General features: G+C 41.2%; 1 protein-coding gene across 1 annotated transcript in view; it reads right to left on the reverse strand.

Annotated features, from left to right (window-relative positions):
* The window catches only part of rps6ka2 (ribosomal protein S6 kinase, polypeptide 2), a 136,907-nt gene that overhangs the window by 72,007 nt on the left and 48,905 nt on the right, over positions 1-15,995 (reverse strand). Inside the window, exons 4-5 of the mRNA XM_063055994.1 lie at positions 2,371-2,451; positions 755-834 (exon numbers count right to left, since the gene is read on the reverse strand). Coding sequence (XP_062912064.1) covers positions 755-834; positions 2,371-2,451 — 161 coding nt within the window. The remainder of the gene's footprint in view (positions 1-754; positions 835-2,370; positions 2,452-15,995) is intronic.

A 15,995-nucleotide genomic window follows, 5' to 3' on the forward strand; every position in this document is an offset into this window, starting at 1 on the left:
ATTTTATATGTATGTGAAAGTATCTTAAATAATTTAATTTTTTAATTTTAGCTTTTTCATTATTACTTGATTAATATTTTGCCCTGTGCTTATTTGCACTGTACTGCTGCTGCAAAACATCAAATTTCACCAAATGTACATCAGTGATAATAAAGCTGATTCTGAAATTCCCTCCTGTATGTGTTGCTAAGATTTCCTGGGTGATTTTTAATGTTCATGTTAGTGACATTTACATGGAACAGCTGATAGCAAAGGCAAGATTCGGTTCTGGCTGGAAGTGTGTCTGGGGGCTGGGAAGTATAACCAGTCACTTGCAATCTGAGAGTCCCTGTGCTACACTGCAATGAGCTGATGAGCTGGAAGCAAACTCATATTGCCGAAGTCTGCTCCTGGGACCATGCTGAAGAAACAGTGCGATCCTAGAGCGGGTGAGATCAGCAGCAAATCTGTGGCATTAACAATATATGGACTTCTTTGCGTCAGAAGATATCAGATTGCAATAAAACGTAAAATAAAAGTGAAGGCACCAAGTTCTACCATAGACATCATAAAAACTTCCAAAATATTATTAATACATTCAAAGACAAGTAGTTAACATATCTCTGAATAATATGAATCTTTGGTAGAATTTTTCCACTTTCCTAAATCCTCCAGTATTCATCCTCTGAGACTGAAGGCATAATTTGCTTTGACCATGGATGAGATCTCTTAAATTTAATACGGGATTGACTATTAATATTTTTTGCCAACTTACCTCTTTGGATAATCTTGTAAAAAGGTCACCGCCTCTTAGAAAATCTAAAATCAGATACAGTTTTCCTTCAGTCTGGAATGCTGCAGAAAATACAAAACATAAGGTTTCTATTTTACTTAATTATTTGATTTCTAAATATTTGATTTTAAAGGAGGAACCACAAGGGAAATTATTTGAAAGGTAAGAAAGAAAAGCTGAGACAGGAAATGCACAAAATAATCATGAGTGACTAATAGAACAAAATAAACAAGGAGTGATGGAAAGGAAATGCAGTGATAGGCATTGAAATTAATTTTGTCAGAGAGGATATCATTTCTGTAGGTTCTGGATGTCATAAAGAGACTACAATTATTAATCAGATAATATTTCAATGGCCCAGAAAATGACTGAAAAAAATACAGGAGAATAGTGAATATGCCCCTATGATGATAAAATTCAAAAAGAGAAAAAACTCAAGAGCTGAATACAATAACTTTAACATTGAAATGCTTGAGGTCATAAGGTCATAGTGTTGTACGGCAGAGAAACGGGCCCTATAACCCGGCATGTCCCTGCTGTTCTTTCTGTCCATCAACACTAATCACATGAGCCCACCTTAGGTCCATATTCTTTTTGCTTCAAGTGCCTGTCTTTCAACTTAAAATTATATCTGACTCTCACACCATCTCTGGTGAATCATTCCGATATCAACAATATTTCTTAAAAAGAAACTTCTTCAAATTATTTTTTTCCTGCATCTTAAACCTATGTTTTTGATACCCCTACCATTAGCAAAACATTCAGACTATTAACCCTCTCTATGCCTTTTATAATTTTATATATCTCCAACAGTTCACCTCCTCAGCTAGTGTCAGTCCAGGGGAAATAAGCCCTGATTCCAAACTCTCCCCATAATTGAAGTATTCCACACTATTAGCATCCTGGTGACTCTCTTCTGTATTTTCTCCAACAGAACCAGTTCCTTCCCATAGTGCAACAACCAGAATTGCATGCAGTACTCCAAGTGAGGTCTAACCAGTGTTTTGTATTGCAATGTAATGCCCACACTTCTATATTCTGATCCCTGACTTATGAAGACAAGTATGCTATGTGCCTTCTTCATCACTCAATCTACCTGTGTTGCCACTTTCGGGGAACTATGCATTTGAACCCCAAAGTCCTTCTTTCTTAGTGCCGTACAATTAATTGTATATTTCCTATATCTATTTGACTTCCCAAAACACATCCCATCATACAATAAAAAAATCAGGTGCTACCTTTTCATTCTAAAGTTAAGAGAGGGGAAATTAAGCATTATTTAAATTGGACAATGATTTTAAGAAATGAAGGTTTCTTGGAAATGGCAGGTGAATTCAGGTCATCCAATGATAAAGAAACAATTATTATTCTTTCTTCTTTGTAACATACATTACTTTAAATTTTCAACAGGATCAAATCAACAAATGACTCCTGACCTCTTTAGTGGACTGAATCTAAGTATCCATTGATCAAGTAACATACTTCAGATGGAAATATCAAGAGAAATTCACTTTAACTTGTGTGACTTACTTACTTTGTAGACTTTTGTTAGTTAACCAATACCAATAAAAGGTTTGAATGATAAGCACAAAACTTACCGTAGTGCAACTTGACTATAAAAGGGTGATTGACTTCAGCCAAAATATCTCGTTCCATTTTTGATCTGACTCGATCACGCACTGAGGAGGCAAAAACGAACAAGATTAGTGTAACAACATGTGTTTAAACTATGTATCTAGTTTGGATTCTATTTTAGAATGATTTCTCAACTTATAATTAAATTCATGAAATTAAATAGAGACACATGTTATTTCCAGATTCTTCATTGGAATCTAGAATAACATGCAAAATGATGAAGAAATTTAGTGGGTCAGGCAGCATCCGTGGAGGGAAATGGACAGTTGATATTTTCAGGTTGGGACCCTTCATCTGGACTGAAAGATAGAGATGAGACAGTCAGTATAAAGAGGTGAAGGTAGGGGTAGAGCAAGAATTGGCAATAATAAGTGGACCCAGGTGATAGGTGGGGTTGATAAGCAGACAAGGGAGGGGAGATAGGGAATTTTGCTAGGGAGTGATATGTGGAAGTGACAAAGGACTGAAGATAATGGAATCTGATGGGAGAGGAATCCTACCAACTCTTGCCTTCCCTTCACCTTTTCATTCTAGCTATTTCCTCTCTACATTTTAGTTTAGATGAGGCATTTTGACTCAAAATGTTGACTGTCAATTTCCTTCCAATAAATGCTGTACAGTCCACTGAGCTCCACCAGTAATTGTTGCATCAGGTCTTGTTGCTCAACAAATAGCATATCATAGCAGACATCTCAGATAGGAGAAAATCAATGGTCCTTTAAGACTAAGTTGTGAAGTCTCCTTCAGATACAGTACTTCCACGTGATTCATCAAGAATCATGATATCAGTCTCTAATTTGGGTATTGTCTGAATATGCTTCTAACATCCAGCTTCCAAACATTGATTTGCCTTACAACTTTATCAGCATACTAAAAATGCCTTGAAAATTGTAGTTAAGCTTCTTAGGAGTTTGCGAAAATTCAGCATGACATCTAGAACTTTGACAAATTTCTATAGATATGTGTTGGAGAGTATATTGATTGGCTGAACAACCTGGCATGGATACACAAATGCCTTTGAACAGAACATCCTAGAAAAAGTAGAGGATGTGGTCCTGTCCATCATGGATCAAGCCCTCCCGACTATTGAGCACATCTATATGAAATGCTGTCACAGGCAAGAAACATCATCATCAGAGACCCTTCCCTCAACCCAGGACATGTTCTCTTCTTGCTGCTGCCATTAGCAAGAAGGTACAGGAGCTTCAGGACTCAACCGCCAGGTTCAGGAACAGTTATTATCCCTCAACCATCAGGCTCATGAACCAGAGGAGATAGCTTCACTTGCCCCATCACTGAACTATTCCCACAACAAATGGACTCACCTTCAAGGACTCTTTATCTCATGTTCTTGATACTTATTGCTTAATTATTTATTATTACTCTTATTATATCTTTTTGTATTTACACAGTTTGTTGCCTTATACGTAATTGCTGTCTGCCCTGTTGGTGCAGTCTTTCAATGATTCTATTATGGTTATTGGATGTATTGAGTATGCCAGCAAGAGAGTAAACCTCAGAGTTGTATACGGTGACATATACAGTATGTACTTTGATGATAAATTTACTTTGAACCTTGAATTATTAACAGAATATGTTTTTTTCAACATTTGAGATATATAGGATCAACACTGTTTATTGAATTTCAGATACTGATTCTGCCATTCTCACCTATATTACAGAAGGCAGAGGAAGAACTTTGATACTTTTGCAAGACTCCCTTGCAAAAGAAGTGACAACTTCACCAATTCAAGGAAATCCCTGGTAAATGGCCAATCAAAATGGTGATAGTGCCTTTGAGCAGGCATAGAGAACTTCAAATGTCTTCAATAGAAGTTACATGGAAGCCCAGCAAAAAAAAAAGCAGAAGAAGTGCATCATCTCCCGTACTAACCACTGGTCTACCCCATCAAGCATTTATTGCTTCACCTGTGGCAGAGCAAGTAAGTCCCATATAGCCATCAAAAGCAACCTTAAAACCACAGAAATGAAATGAAAGAATATTATCCTTGATCCAGAGTGACTGCTTAAGAACCAGAAACTTCCTCTGTTTTTGTCTTTTGATATTTCACTAGTTCTATTTTTCAAGTTTTACCTACCACCACCATCACTTTTGTCATCTACTCTCTCCTCACTTCCACACAGTCACAGATCTTCCACTTTGCTCTTTCTTCCTTTCCCAATTTTCCTGTAAATTCAAAATTTTTCCAATTTTGGACTGAAATTTTAATTATTTCTTCTCTTTTCACAGATGTTGCTTTACCTTCTGAGGTAACCTTCACCAGTTTTGCTCTTATTTAATAAAGGTGTTTAACACCTTTATTGTCCACACAGTCTCTTAAATATTAAGCATTTAAACATTATCTGATCCATTTTCTCAGTACTTCTGAAACTCTTAACACTTAAATATGTTCCTTTACTGTTTTAGTTTATCGGTTAGGCACGATCCAACATCAGTTAACTTTTGTTAAATTTTTTCAAATGCTATATATACAAGTATTCTCAAATGATTTCACATGTAGTGGATTATCTGTGCTACATTGCCAAAATGGTGTCACAAAAGCAAAAATCTCCATTATAGCTGTCATCTCTGTTCTCGCTTTATACTCTTTCAAAATAGAGAGAGAGTCTTATGGTGGCCTGCAATATATTCCCACTATTAATACTCTCCCTTTTTTATGACCATTTCCTTCTTTTCAGGAAAATATAATCCTTCTTTATAATCAAGATTAGCCTGCACTTGCCAACACAGTAAAGCAGCAGACTTTACAGACCAGCATTACAGTTAGACAGGGTGGTGAAGATGGCATTTGTCACTCTGGCAATGGTCACCTTCCTCAGTCAGGGCACAGAACACAGAAGCTGGTATGTTATGTTGTAGCTTTGCAAGATGTTAGTGAGGTTTTCGTCACCCTGCTGCAGGAGAGATGCCATTAAGCTGGAAGGACTGCAGAGGAGATTTAAGAATAGAGTGGAAGAGCGACGGAAAGGATGCAGTGCAGGTAAATGATACGGTGTGAGCCAGCAGTGAAGCAGGCTGTGAGGCCACGAGTAACTACACTTCAAAAGAACTCCAGGTGCTGCAAAAATGCTGCAACGAACACTCAGCCCATATTTTTCTGCCCGGGTACAATGTAAAAGGCATTCGGGCCTTTTGATGGATAGGAAAGGTTTGGAAGGATATAAGCCAAATGCAGGCAGATCAGTACAGAATGGCACTTGGTCAGATGGATGATTTGGGCTGAAGGGCCTCTGTGCTGTTTAACTCTATGACTCAGATCTCTGGAATGGGTCTTGAATGAAGTTTGAAAGCTACAGACCTACAACAAGTACATGAGGATGGGTCCTAGCTCCAATCATCCCCCAGGCACACAGAATCACAGAGTGGTCACAGCACAGAAGGAAGTCCTTCAGCTCATCAAGTCCATACTGGCTTAGTGCAAAAGGACTCCAGTTAATCCCATTCCCTGCTCTCAAAAAATTTTCCAAGTGCTCGTCAGGTTCCCTTCTAAACATCACAATTTTCACAAGTGAATCTATATTCCAGATTCTCACTGCCCATTGCACAAAATAAATGTTCTTATATCATTCTTGCCTTTTGCTGCCCATTTTTATTCTTTGTACCCTAGGTCCATAAGACCACAAGACATAGGAGCAGAATTAGGTCATTTGGCCCATCGAGTCTGCGCCGTCATTCAACCATGGCTGGTCCTTTTATCGCCTCCTCAGCCCCACAACACTAACCCTTCAACACTCTTTCCTATCCCCTTCAACAATGGGAGCAGACTCTCTTAATCTGTGCTATTTATACTCTTCATGATTTCAAATAACTCTCTCAGAAACTTTCTCTATTCCAGCTTCTCCAAGTCATCTACATGGTTAAAGTCACTAGTTCTTGGAATCATTTTTGTAAATCTCTTTTCCATTCTCTCTGAAACCATTTGGTCTTTTCTAATGTGTTGTAGCAAGAACTGGAAGTAACACCCTCATTGTAACCATGAGAGTTTTTTTGTACAGGTTCATTATAACTTCCTTATTCTTGTACTCTGCTTTCATTTATAAACTCTAGGATCTGTAATGTTTTAATCAACTTATCAACGTGCTGTTCCACTTTCATGGTACTATGCATATACTCCCAAATCTCCCCAATCTTGTACTTAATTTAGATAGATAGATAGATAGATATACTTTATTGATCCCAAGGGAAATTGGGTTTCGTTACAGCTGCACCAACCAAGAATAGAGCATAAATATAGCAATACAAAACCCACAAACAATCAAACAACAAAATGCAAACTATGCCAGATGGAAAATAAGTCCAGGACCAGTCTATTGGCTCAGGGTGACTGACCCTCCACGGGAGGAGCTGCACGTTCGATGGCCACAGGCAGGAACGACCTCCCGTGCTGCTGTATTTATTCTGGTAGATACTGTATTTAGATACATTATCTACCTTTTTAGAGGCAATATTTGCCTCTTCTAATTCTTCCAATCAAAATGTAACAGTTCACTCATTTGGTAATGAACTTTAGCTGCTATCTATTGTATCTGCCCATTATACCAACCTCTCTCTATCTCCTTGAAGTGTTTTATTACCTTCACAACTATTATAGTACTGAAGGATGGTGGAAGAGTTCAAACACTTTGACTGCACTGAGGCACCAGGCATTTAATTACCTCATAAAAGTAGGAATAACCAAATTAAAATTTGAGCATGCCTTGGACCTTTTACATTCCCATACAAAAGTCGATACTTAAAAATGCGTACACATCATTCACTGTCCAATGTTTTAGGCAGTACTTCCCCTGCTAGTACATTAGCACCTACTGTCATTTCAGGTTTGGGCAGCACAGAAACTGTCTCTTACACCAGATGCTGGGAGTACTAGATTCATACTTGGTTAGGTAACAGGGTTCTCTGGCAGCCGACTGGGAGAGTGGTCTTTCATACTCATTTGCTTTCTTCTGGCAATTGCAAAGTTCCTTTCAGCAACTCCTTTACTTCAAAGCAAAAATACAAAATGGAAAATACCCAGCAGATCAGGCAGCATATGTGGAGAAAGAATTAGAGATAACATTTCAATGTGATGACCTCTCAATTCTGACTACAGATCCTTGGCCTAAAATGTTAACTCTGTTTCCCCCTCCATAGATGCTGCCTAACAACACTGATATTCCACTTCATCAGTTGGCCTTATCCCAAATCTGCTCAAGAAACATGCAGTTATTCTTAACATGGACTAGTTAACAATGCTTTAACTTGTTTAACAACAATTCATGCAAATGTAAAATAACTGGATCATGTTCGAAACAATCTGGATCCCAAATGTCTTCTAATGATCATTCCTGATTACCTGTACATGTGCAGCCAGACAAGACAGTGTTAAAGCTTATATGAAACTAATAGCTCCAGCTATTGGGTTTGATCAACCTCTGGCACTGAACCTATGGAGTTTACACATTCTTCCAGTGATTTGTATTAACTTTCTCAAGGTAGTATGGTTTCCTCCCAACATTCCTAAAATTGGTCACTGCAAATTGCCTCTTGTGATCAGATGAGTAGAAGAATCTAGATGTTGATGGGAACATGGGGAGAATAAAATAGGTTAGGATAGAATTTCTGTAAAAACTTGAGTTTAATGGTTTATGCAGATTCTATGGGTCAAGGAGCCTGTTTTTTTTTGCTCTATCTATTTATGACTAACCAATTGATCATGGCATAAATTTGATCTTAGTTTATCTCAGTGTTTAAAAATATTGTAGAAAATCTTCTGAACAGATGTTGACTCCTGCTGTATAAAACTAATTTGAGATCCTCAGTGTTTAACTGTTAACAATGCCCTTAATTTTATTGTTATCTTTATTGCTATACTATTTCATGGTTGGTTCCTATAATGGATTGATTAATCTGATGCTTCGAGCTTTACACTGTTAATGTGGTACTAATGAGCTCTTTATGATTGTGATCTCTCCAAGAATGTCTCTATTTTGAAACAATGTTGCATCCTTGGAAAATCAGACTAATGTGTCCAATTCAGATGAAGGAGCTTGGTTGCTTTGACAAGTCCCCAAAATTTACTTGGTGATTTCTGGCTTCCCAATTCTTTCCAAACAGTAATCACAGATTTGATGTGAACAACAGTGTACTAATGTATGTATAATTTTTTTTTCATCTAGCACACATCTATCATATTTGAAATGAAACAGAAATCATCCTTTGTGAGGGAAACAAAACAGTTTGCATTAAATTAAACTGAGCTGGAGCATAAATTTCGCACTTTTCACGTTGCAGTGTCATTGTTAAACTACTTGATTTGAGGCTGTTTATGATTAACAGCAACTTGACACTATGGTTTTAGTTACAAAGCACTAGACAAATACATTGGCTATCTCAGTGATAGCACTGTTTATTTCAACATTATTCAACTGAACATTAATTTATATCTGTTCTGGAGTGAAGTACAATAATGACTTTTTCCAGCTTGTCAGCATCATATAAAAAAATGTGACCAGGTACTGGCAACTTGAGAGGGGAACCAACAAAGACAAACAGGCTAGTGAAATGAGACGATGGGTGGTGGAAGAAATTGAATGCTGAATGTTACATCTTATTAGGAAGAATAAGAAGTCACAATACAAACCACAGGACACAGTCCAAAAGAAGAAAAAAAGGGATGGGGGGAAAATGTAAATAGTCTTTTGGATGAGACATTGTCAATTCTGGGCTATGGAAGAAACCACAGGACCTTGTGGATTTGTATAAAACAGTGGTTGAGTCATAGTCAGATGTTGTGTCCATTTCTGGATACAGCTTAAAATGGAAGGATGGGTAAGGCTTACTAAAATGCTTCCATGGATGAGAGACTTTGGTACTTAGGATACACTGGAGAAGATGAAGTTGTTCTTCTTGGAAGAGAAGAGAATAAAGATTATTGGCAAAAGAACCAAGAGTCACCAGCTTGTGCTGGAAAACACAGAACACTGGATGAGTCTTTATTGATAGTGGTAGGCACAATCTATATGAGACGTTTTTGATAGCTTTCTCCACTATGAATAGTCCCACATAGTGTGGTGCCAACTTGTGACTCTCAGCTTTTAAAGGAGGATCTTTAGACACCAGCCAGACTTTCTCCCCTGGCCTAAGAGACCTCACCTATCAGTGGAGCTGATCAGCCTGCCGGGCATATTGTTTCTGAGTGCACAGCAGAGACGCCCTGGCTCATCTCCACGTGCACTTGTAGCATTGGACCAACTGTTCAGCAGCAGGAATCCCAAAGTCAACCTCTTGGTCAGGGAAATGCAGTGGCTGGAATCCCTTCTGGCATTCAAAGGAGGAGAATGAGTGGAGATTGTTGTGGGAAATCTCTGCCCAAACCATTTGGGAGCTCCAGGTCATGGGGTTGGAAGAGACAAGGCAGCAGAGGGTTGTCTCCATCTCCTGATTCACACTCAGTCCTCAGTCTGGCTGCTAGATTTGGGGTGAAACCAGATGACAGACTGGCTGTGGCTTGAAAAATAAAGCAGAAAGCACTCCAAAAATATGACATGAACTGTGCTCCTCAATCAGACACTAGATATCGAGGGAAGTCGTGCAGCCTGAGCACATGCTGAACCATGAGGGTGGCAGTCTCATGAGCCAATGGGAGCTGTGGAGAGCAATGAAGTGGCAGCCTGGAGAAATGGTCAACAACCACCGGAATGGTAATGTTTCCATCAGGCAGGGGCCAGCCAGTGATGAAATCACTAAGAAGTTAGACCAGGGATGGTGAAGCACAGGCAGTGGGTAGAGCGGGTCCACAAGCCACTGATGTATTATCTTGTTCTAGGCACAAGTACGATGAGCTGAGATGAAGTTGTGGACATCCTGGGACATAGTCGCTCACCAAAATCATCTCTTTATAAATTCCACGGTCCATTGAATTCCCAGATGACCAACTAGATGGGAAGAATGACCCCACTCCAACACTCTGGGGTGCACAATGGCAGGGAAAAACAGCTGGTTGGGAGAGCCCCCCCCCCCCCGCCCCACTTGCACCTGGTTCCGACAGTTGAATAGCCCTCACCTCTGCCTCTATTCCTCAAATCACTGGAGCAGCAATGCAAGAGCAAGGAAGGATGGGATCTAGACTGGCATTGTCCTCAAAGATGCCAAACTGGTGGGAGAGAGCATCGGCTTTGGTACTCTTGCTGCAAGAATGCTGAATGGTAGGTGAGGGTGAAACTAAACTGAGTGAAGAAGAGGGCTCAGTGGGCTTGGTGGGATTTGAGACTCCCAAATGTAGGAGAGGTTTTTGTGATCTGTCCATACCAGAAAGGGATGCTCTGCCCTCTCCAGCCAGTGTCACCACGCTTCCAGGGCCTCCATGACAGCCAGAAGTTCTCAGTTCCTGACATCATAGTTCCACTCGGCTAGAGTCAAGTGATGGGAAGGAGAAGAACAGGGGTGCAGCTGATTATGCACAGAAGAGCACTGGGCAAGTACAGCTGCAATGTCGATGCCTGACAATGACAATGGCAAACCTTGACAATGAGTGACGTGATGGGTTTGAACGTTGCAGCACTGGGTAAATGGTGAAGTGTCACTTTAATTCTGAGAATGTTTGGTCTGCTTCATTTGCCCACAGGAATTCTGCAGGGGTCTTCTTAGTGAGTGCTTTTATTGGGGCCACGATGGAACTGAAGTTTCCGAAGAAGCGGCGATAAATGTTTGCAAATCCCATGAAACACTTCACAAGTTTGATTGTAGATGGTTTGGGCCACTTTGTGACTACCTGAAGTTGACATGGGTCCATCTGAACACTGGAAGGGGTGAGAATATAGCCTAATAACGTCATCTGCTCTTCGTGAAATGCATACTTCTCTGGCTTGGCATAGAGGTTGTTCTCGAGGAGCCAACTGAGAACCCTCGAGACAGGCTGGACGTGTTCTTCGCAAAAGCAGGAATAAATAAGAATGTCGTCCAAATACACAAAAACAAACTGATTCAACATGTCCTGGAGCACATCATTTACCAGGGCCTGAAAAATAGGCAGGGCGTTGGCCAGACCAAATGGTAATCATAGTTGCCAGTGGAGGTATTGAATATTAGTTTTCCCTTCTCAGATACAAACTGTGCAGATCTATCTTGGAGAATATGGTTGCTCCTTGGAGATGCTGAAACACAGAGGCAAGCAGGGGAAGAGGGTGGTTGGCCTCTTCACTATGATATTGTTGAGGGGCCGATAATTAATGCAGGGATGGAGCTTGCTGTTCTTCTTGCTCACAAAAAAGAAGCCTGCTCCTGCCGGTGATAAATTCTAAATCCGATGCCTCCTTGATGTACTCTTCAATGGCCATCGTTTCTGGATGAGAGAACGAAAAGAGCCGGCCCCCGGGAGAACCAGTACTGAGTAAGAGGTGACTGTCATAATTGTATGGCTGGTGTGAAGGCAGGGAGGTACCTTCTACGCACTGAAGACCTCAAGAAGGTCATGATATTTAGCCAGAATGCCAGGTCCACAGTAGCGGTTCACACCAAAGTGGATATGCTGACAATGGTTTGAGCTGGTCTCAGACAGGTAGAAGACATGCCAGCCCCCACTCTTGGAGTGCCTTTAGGGACCAATCCATCCACTGGTTATGTCGAGATAGCCAGGGAGGGCTAAGCACCAGTGACAGCTCAGGTGAATCCACAAGATGGAAGGAAAGCTGTTCCCTATGGTTGTCTTCTAGCTCAAGTGGAGGGGTTCTCTTGAAAGCTGGATCTTGCCAGTGCCCAGGGGCCAACCACCCAGTGCCTTGGTGTTGATATTCTGTCTCAGTTGCTGAGTTGGAACTCTCCACCTTCCCAAGAGTCAGTAAATGCCTGAAGCCCATGGGTCAGAGACCCCACGACAAGGAAGCTGGGAGCATTGCATGATTAGGGGACGCTGCTTGCGGGAAGAATTGACCCATTAGAATTCCCCACTTGCTGAAAGGGTACTTGGGACATGCTGCCCAGAAGTGTCCTTGGGTTGTCACAGAGGAGACAGGAACCTGTTCTCCTGCACTGATTTCAGTCCTCCTGAAATAAGTGCATCATCATTGAACTGTCCTGGCTGGGCTTGGAAAGTTAGCTCACATTGTGTAATAAAATTCCTGCAGCCCTCAGGGTCACCAGGGTATCTGCCTGGTGGAGGAATACTCAGTTTTGGTCTGGATGCTGTCAATGGAGTCAAGGTATTAGATCCCGAGGCTGGTGAGGCCGTTAAAGAGGAGGATGTGTGAAATGCTGGAAGTGGGACTGAACTGGAGGAATTCTGCTGAACTGCGGCAGCGAGAGTGCTAATGGCTGCGACCTGAATCTGACTGTTGGTAGTTAGCTGCTGAACGACAGCCTTGAGAGCAGTAATTGCTGCCACCTGTCTGTGGTGAGCTGCTGAACTCTCACTGCGAGGGCTGATACCTGTTCTTCCTGCTTACACTGGGCATGCCGCTCTGAAAATAGCCGTCACACTGCATGAGTCACTTCTGCAAATGTAACCTCCACTGACTGTAACTTCTCCCATCTCTGACCAACCAACATCAGGGCCATGGTCAGCTGTTCTCTCTCTGCTGGGTCCATCTTCTTTGCTGCCGAGTTATGCTTACAAGGTGCAGTTAAGACGCAAGTGCAGAGAGATAGACACCGAAGCAGATGAACAGTTCACTGACTTTTAATCAAAACTGCCTTTTTGAAGGAGGTTCTGCAACAATTATACCAGTGCCTAAGAAGAATAATGTGAGCTGCCTTCAGGACTATCGCCTGGTAGCACTCACATCGACAGTGATGAAATGCTTTGAGAGGTTGATCATGACTAGACTGAACTCCTGCCTCAGCAAGGACCTGAACCTATTGCAATTTGCTTACTGCCACAATAGGTCAACAGCAGACGCAATATCAATGACTCTTCACATTGCCTTAGACCACCTGGACAATACAAACACCTATGTCAGGATGCTGTTCATCGACTATAGCTCAGCATTTAACACCATCACTCCCACAATCCTGATTGAGAAGTTACAGAATCTGGGCCTCTGTACCTACCTCTGCAATTGGATCCTCGACTTCCTAACCGGAAGACCACCATCTGTGCAGATTGGCGATAATATCTCCTCCACACTGACAATCAACACTGGTGCACCTCAGGGGTGTGTGCTTAGCCCACAGCTCTACTGTCAAAATACACATGACTGTGTAGCTAGGCATAGTTCAAGTACCATCCATAAAGTTGCTGATGATACAATCATTGTTGGTAGAATCTCAGATGGTGATGAGAGGGCGTACTGGAGCAAGATATGCCAACTAGTGGAGTAGTGCCGCAGCAACAACCTGGCACTCAACATCAATAAGAAGAAAGAGGTGACTGTGAACTTCAGGAAGTGTAAGACGAAGGAACACATACTAATCCTCATAGGGGGATCGGAAGTGGAGAGTGAGCAGTTTTAAGTTCCTGGGTGTCAAGACCTCTGAGGATCTACCCTGGTCCCAACATATCGATACAGCTATAAAGGAGGCAATACAGTGATTATACTTCATTAGGAGTTTGAAGAGATTTGGTATCAGTACTTCCAGTTGAACTGTCTTTTTGTGTGTTTCCCCCTAGTCGTCAGTCTGTGGTTTTGTATTGCCATGTGCTCCTGTCCCCACTCCTGCTCTACTCCGGCCCCTGTATTACTGTGTACTCCGTCTCTCATCTGTTTCTCATTATTACCTGTTTTGCTGCCACCTGTGTCTCATTGTGCTCCACCTATCATCTGCCTCTCTGTTTATTGCTCAGTGTATTTCAGTCCTGTGTTTTCACCTGTTTGTTGTCAGGTTGTCGCAGTGAATTTGCTGAGCCTTTCTAGCATTGTATCTGTACTCTGTCCATCTGAATATTGACTGTGTGTTTTCTGATTCTGGTTTTTGGATTTTGCTGGATGTTTTGATCTCTCCCTGAACTTTGACACTGACTTTGTTTGCACGTTGGGATTTGTTACTCAATTAATATCGCTGTGTGCACAGTACTGGGTCTGTGATTGGATCCCTGCCCCAGCGGCCTGACAATTTGGTATGCCAACAAAATCTTCTATAGATGAACCGTGGAGAGCACTCTGACAGGCTGCATCACTGTCTGGCATGGGGGGTGGGCTACTGCACAGGACCAAAAGAAGCTGCAGAGGGTTGTAAATTTAGTCAGCTCTATCTTGGGTACTAGCCTACAAAGTATCCAGGACAGCTTCGAGGAATGGTGTCTCAGAAAGGCAGTGTCCATTATTAAGGACGCCCAGCACTCAGGGCATGCTTTTCTCACTGTTACCATCAGGTAGGAGGTACAGAAGCCTGAAGGCACACACTCAGTTATACAGGAATAGCTTCTTCCCCTCTGCCATCTGATTCCTAAATGTTCATTGAAGCCATCAACACTACCTCACTTTTTAAACATTTATTTCTCTTGCACAATTTTTTAATCTATTCAAAATACATAGTGTAATTGATTCATTGTTTTCTTCTATATCATGTATTGCATTGAACTGCTGCTGCTAAGTTAAAAAATTTGGCACATGCTGGTGATAATAAATCTGATTCTGAATTAAAGCAAAAACAATAAACACTAGGTCAACAGGGCCATTCAATAAAACACTCAATCTGAAAGCTAATGTTGGTACCATGGTTCATAAGCAGTAACTTAACAATAAAGAAGTACTGCTTCTTTCCAGTGTCAATCTTAATGGTAGTCTTCTTTCCCAGAACAAGGACAAGGGTAAGCAGGGAGTGGTGACATTGCTGTGCTTTCAGTCAAGCCTCAACAAGACTGAAATGAGAGGAAAGGAGTTAAATAGCACTACATGAAAACACTAATTGGCTGGAATGTGCATTCTCAGAAGCACAATTGTCAACCATGTTCTGCAGCCCACAAGTATGGGTGCCCAGATCCTGCAGCAGTGTCCCTGATTGTGACACCCATGCCAAAATAAGAAGCAAAAAGACTCATTCTTTTAAGTAAATTTAGTAATAAAGAAATTTTATGCTCCTTACTATTAAATTCATGTACTAGGCTCAACCTGCAGAATTCCACCAAGAGGACTTGTACATAATTCAGTTTTAAAAAAAAAGATCAGTTTCTAAACAGTGAATGTCATAGATAGGCATTGATGTGGGCACTCTCAAGCTGATTGTAGAAGCTTTTGGTCTCACTCTCAGGTGCTACACAGCCATATATTTCACTTCTGGATGAGCTTTCTTACCTCTCAGGTACATATCAATGCCCCAACATTTTTCCAAAGAATAGGAGAATTCTTCTAAGTTCCCAGGAACAGTTTATTCATAAACCACCAAGACTTAAATAGCATGACCATTGTTTTGAGGGACGTACTGTGTTTAAGATGACTACAGTACTTCTTCCACAGCAATACTTCAAAACTTCTCTTTGGTTTTAGCATAGAACATAGAACCAGACAAGAGTGTTGTACAGGAACAGGCCCTTTGGCTCATGCTGATCAGGTTGCCAAATTAAACCTATCTGCCCGCACGTGATCCACATCTCTCCATTCCACGCATGTTCCTGTGCCTGTCTGAATGCCTCTTCAATGCCACTATCAATTCTGC

Source organism: Mobula hypostoma, chromosome 8, assembly GCF_963921235.1.
Source record: "Mobula hypostoma chromosome 8, sMobHyp1.1, whole genome shotgun sequence".
Taxonomy (NCBI): domain Eukaryota; kingdom Metazoa; phylum Chordata; class Chondrichthyes; order Myliobatiformes; family Myliobatidae; genus Mobula; species Mobula hypostoma.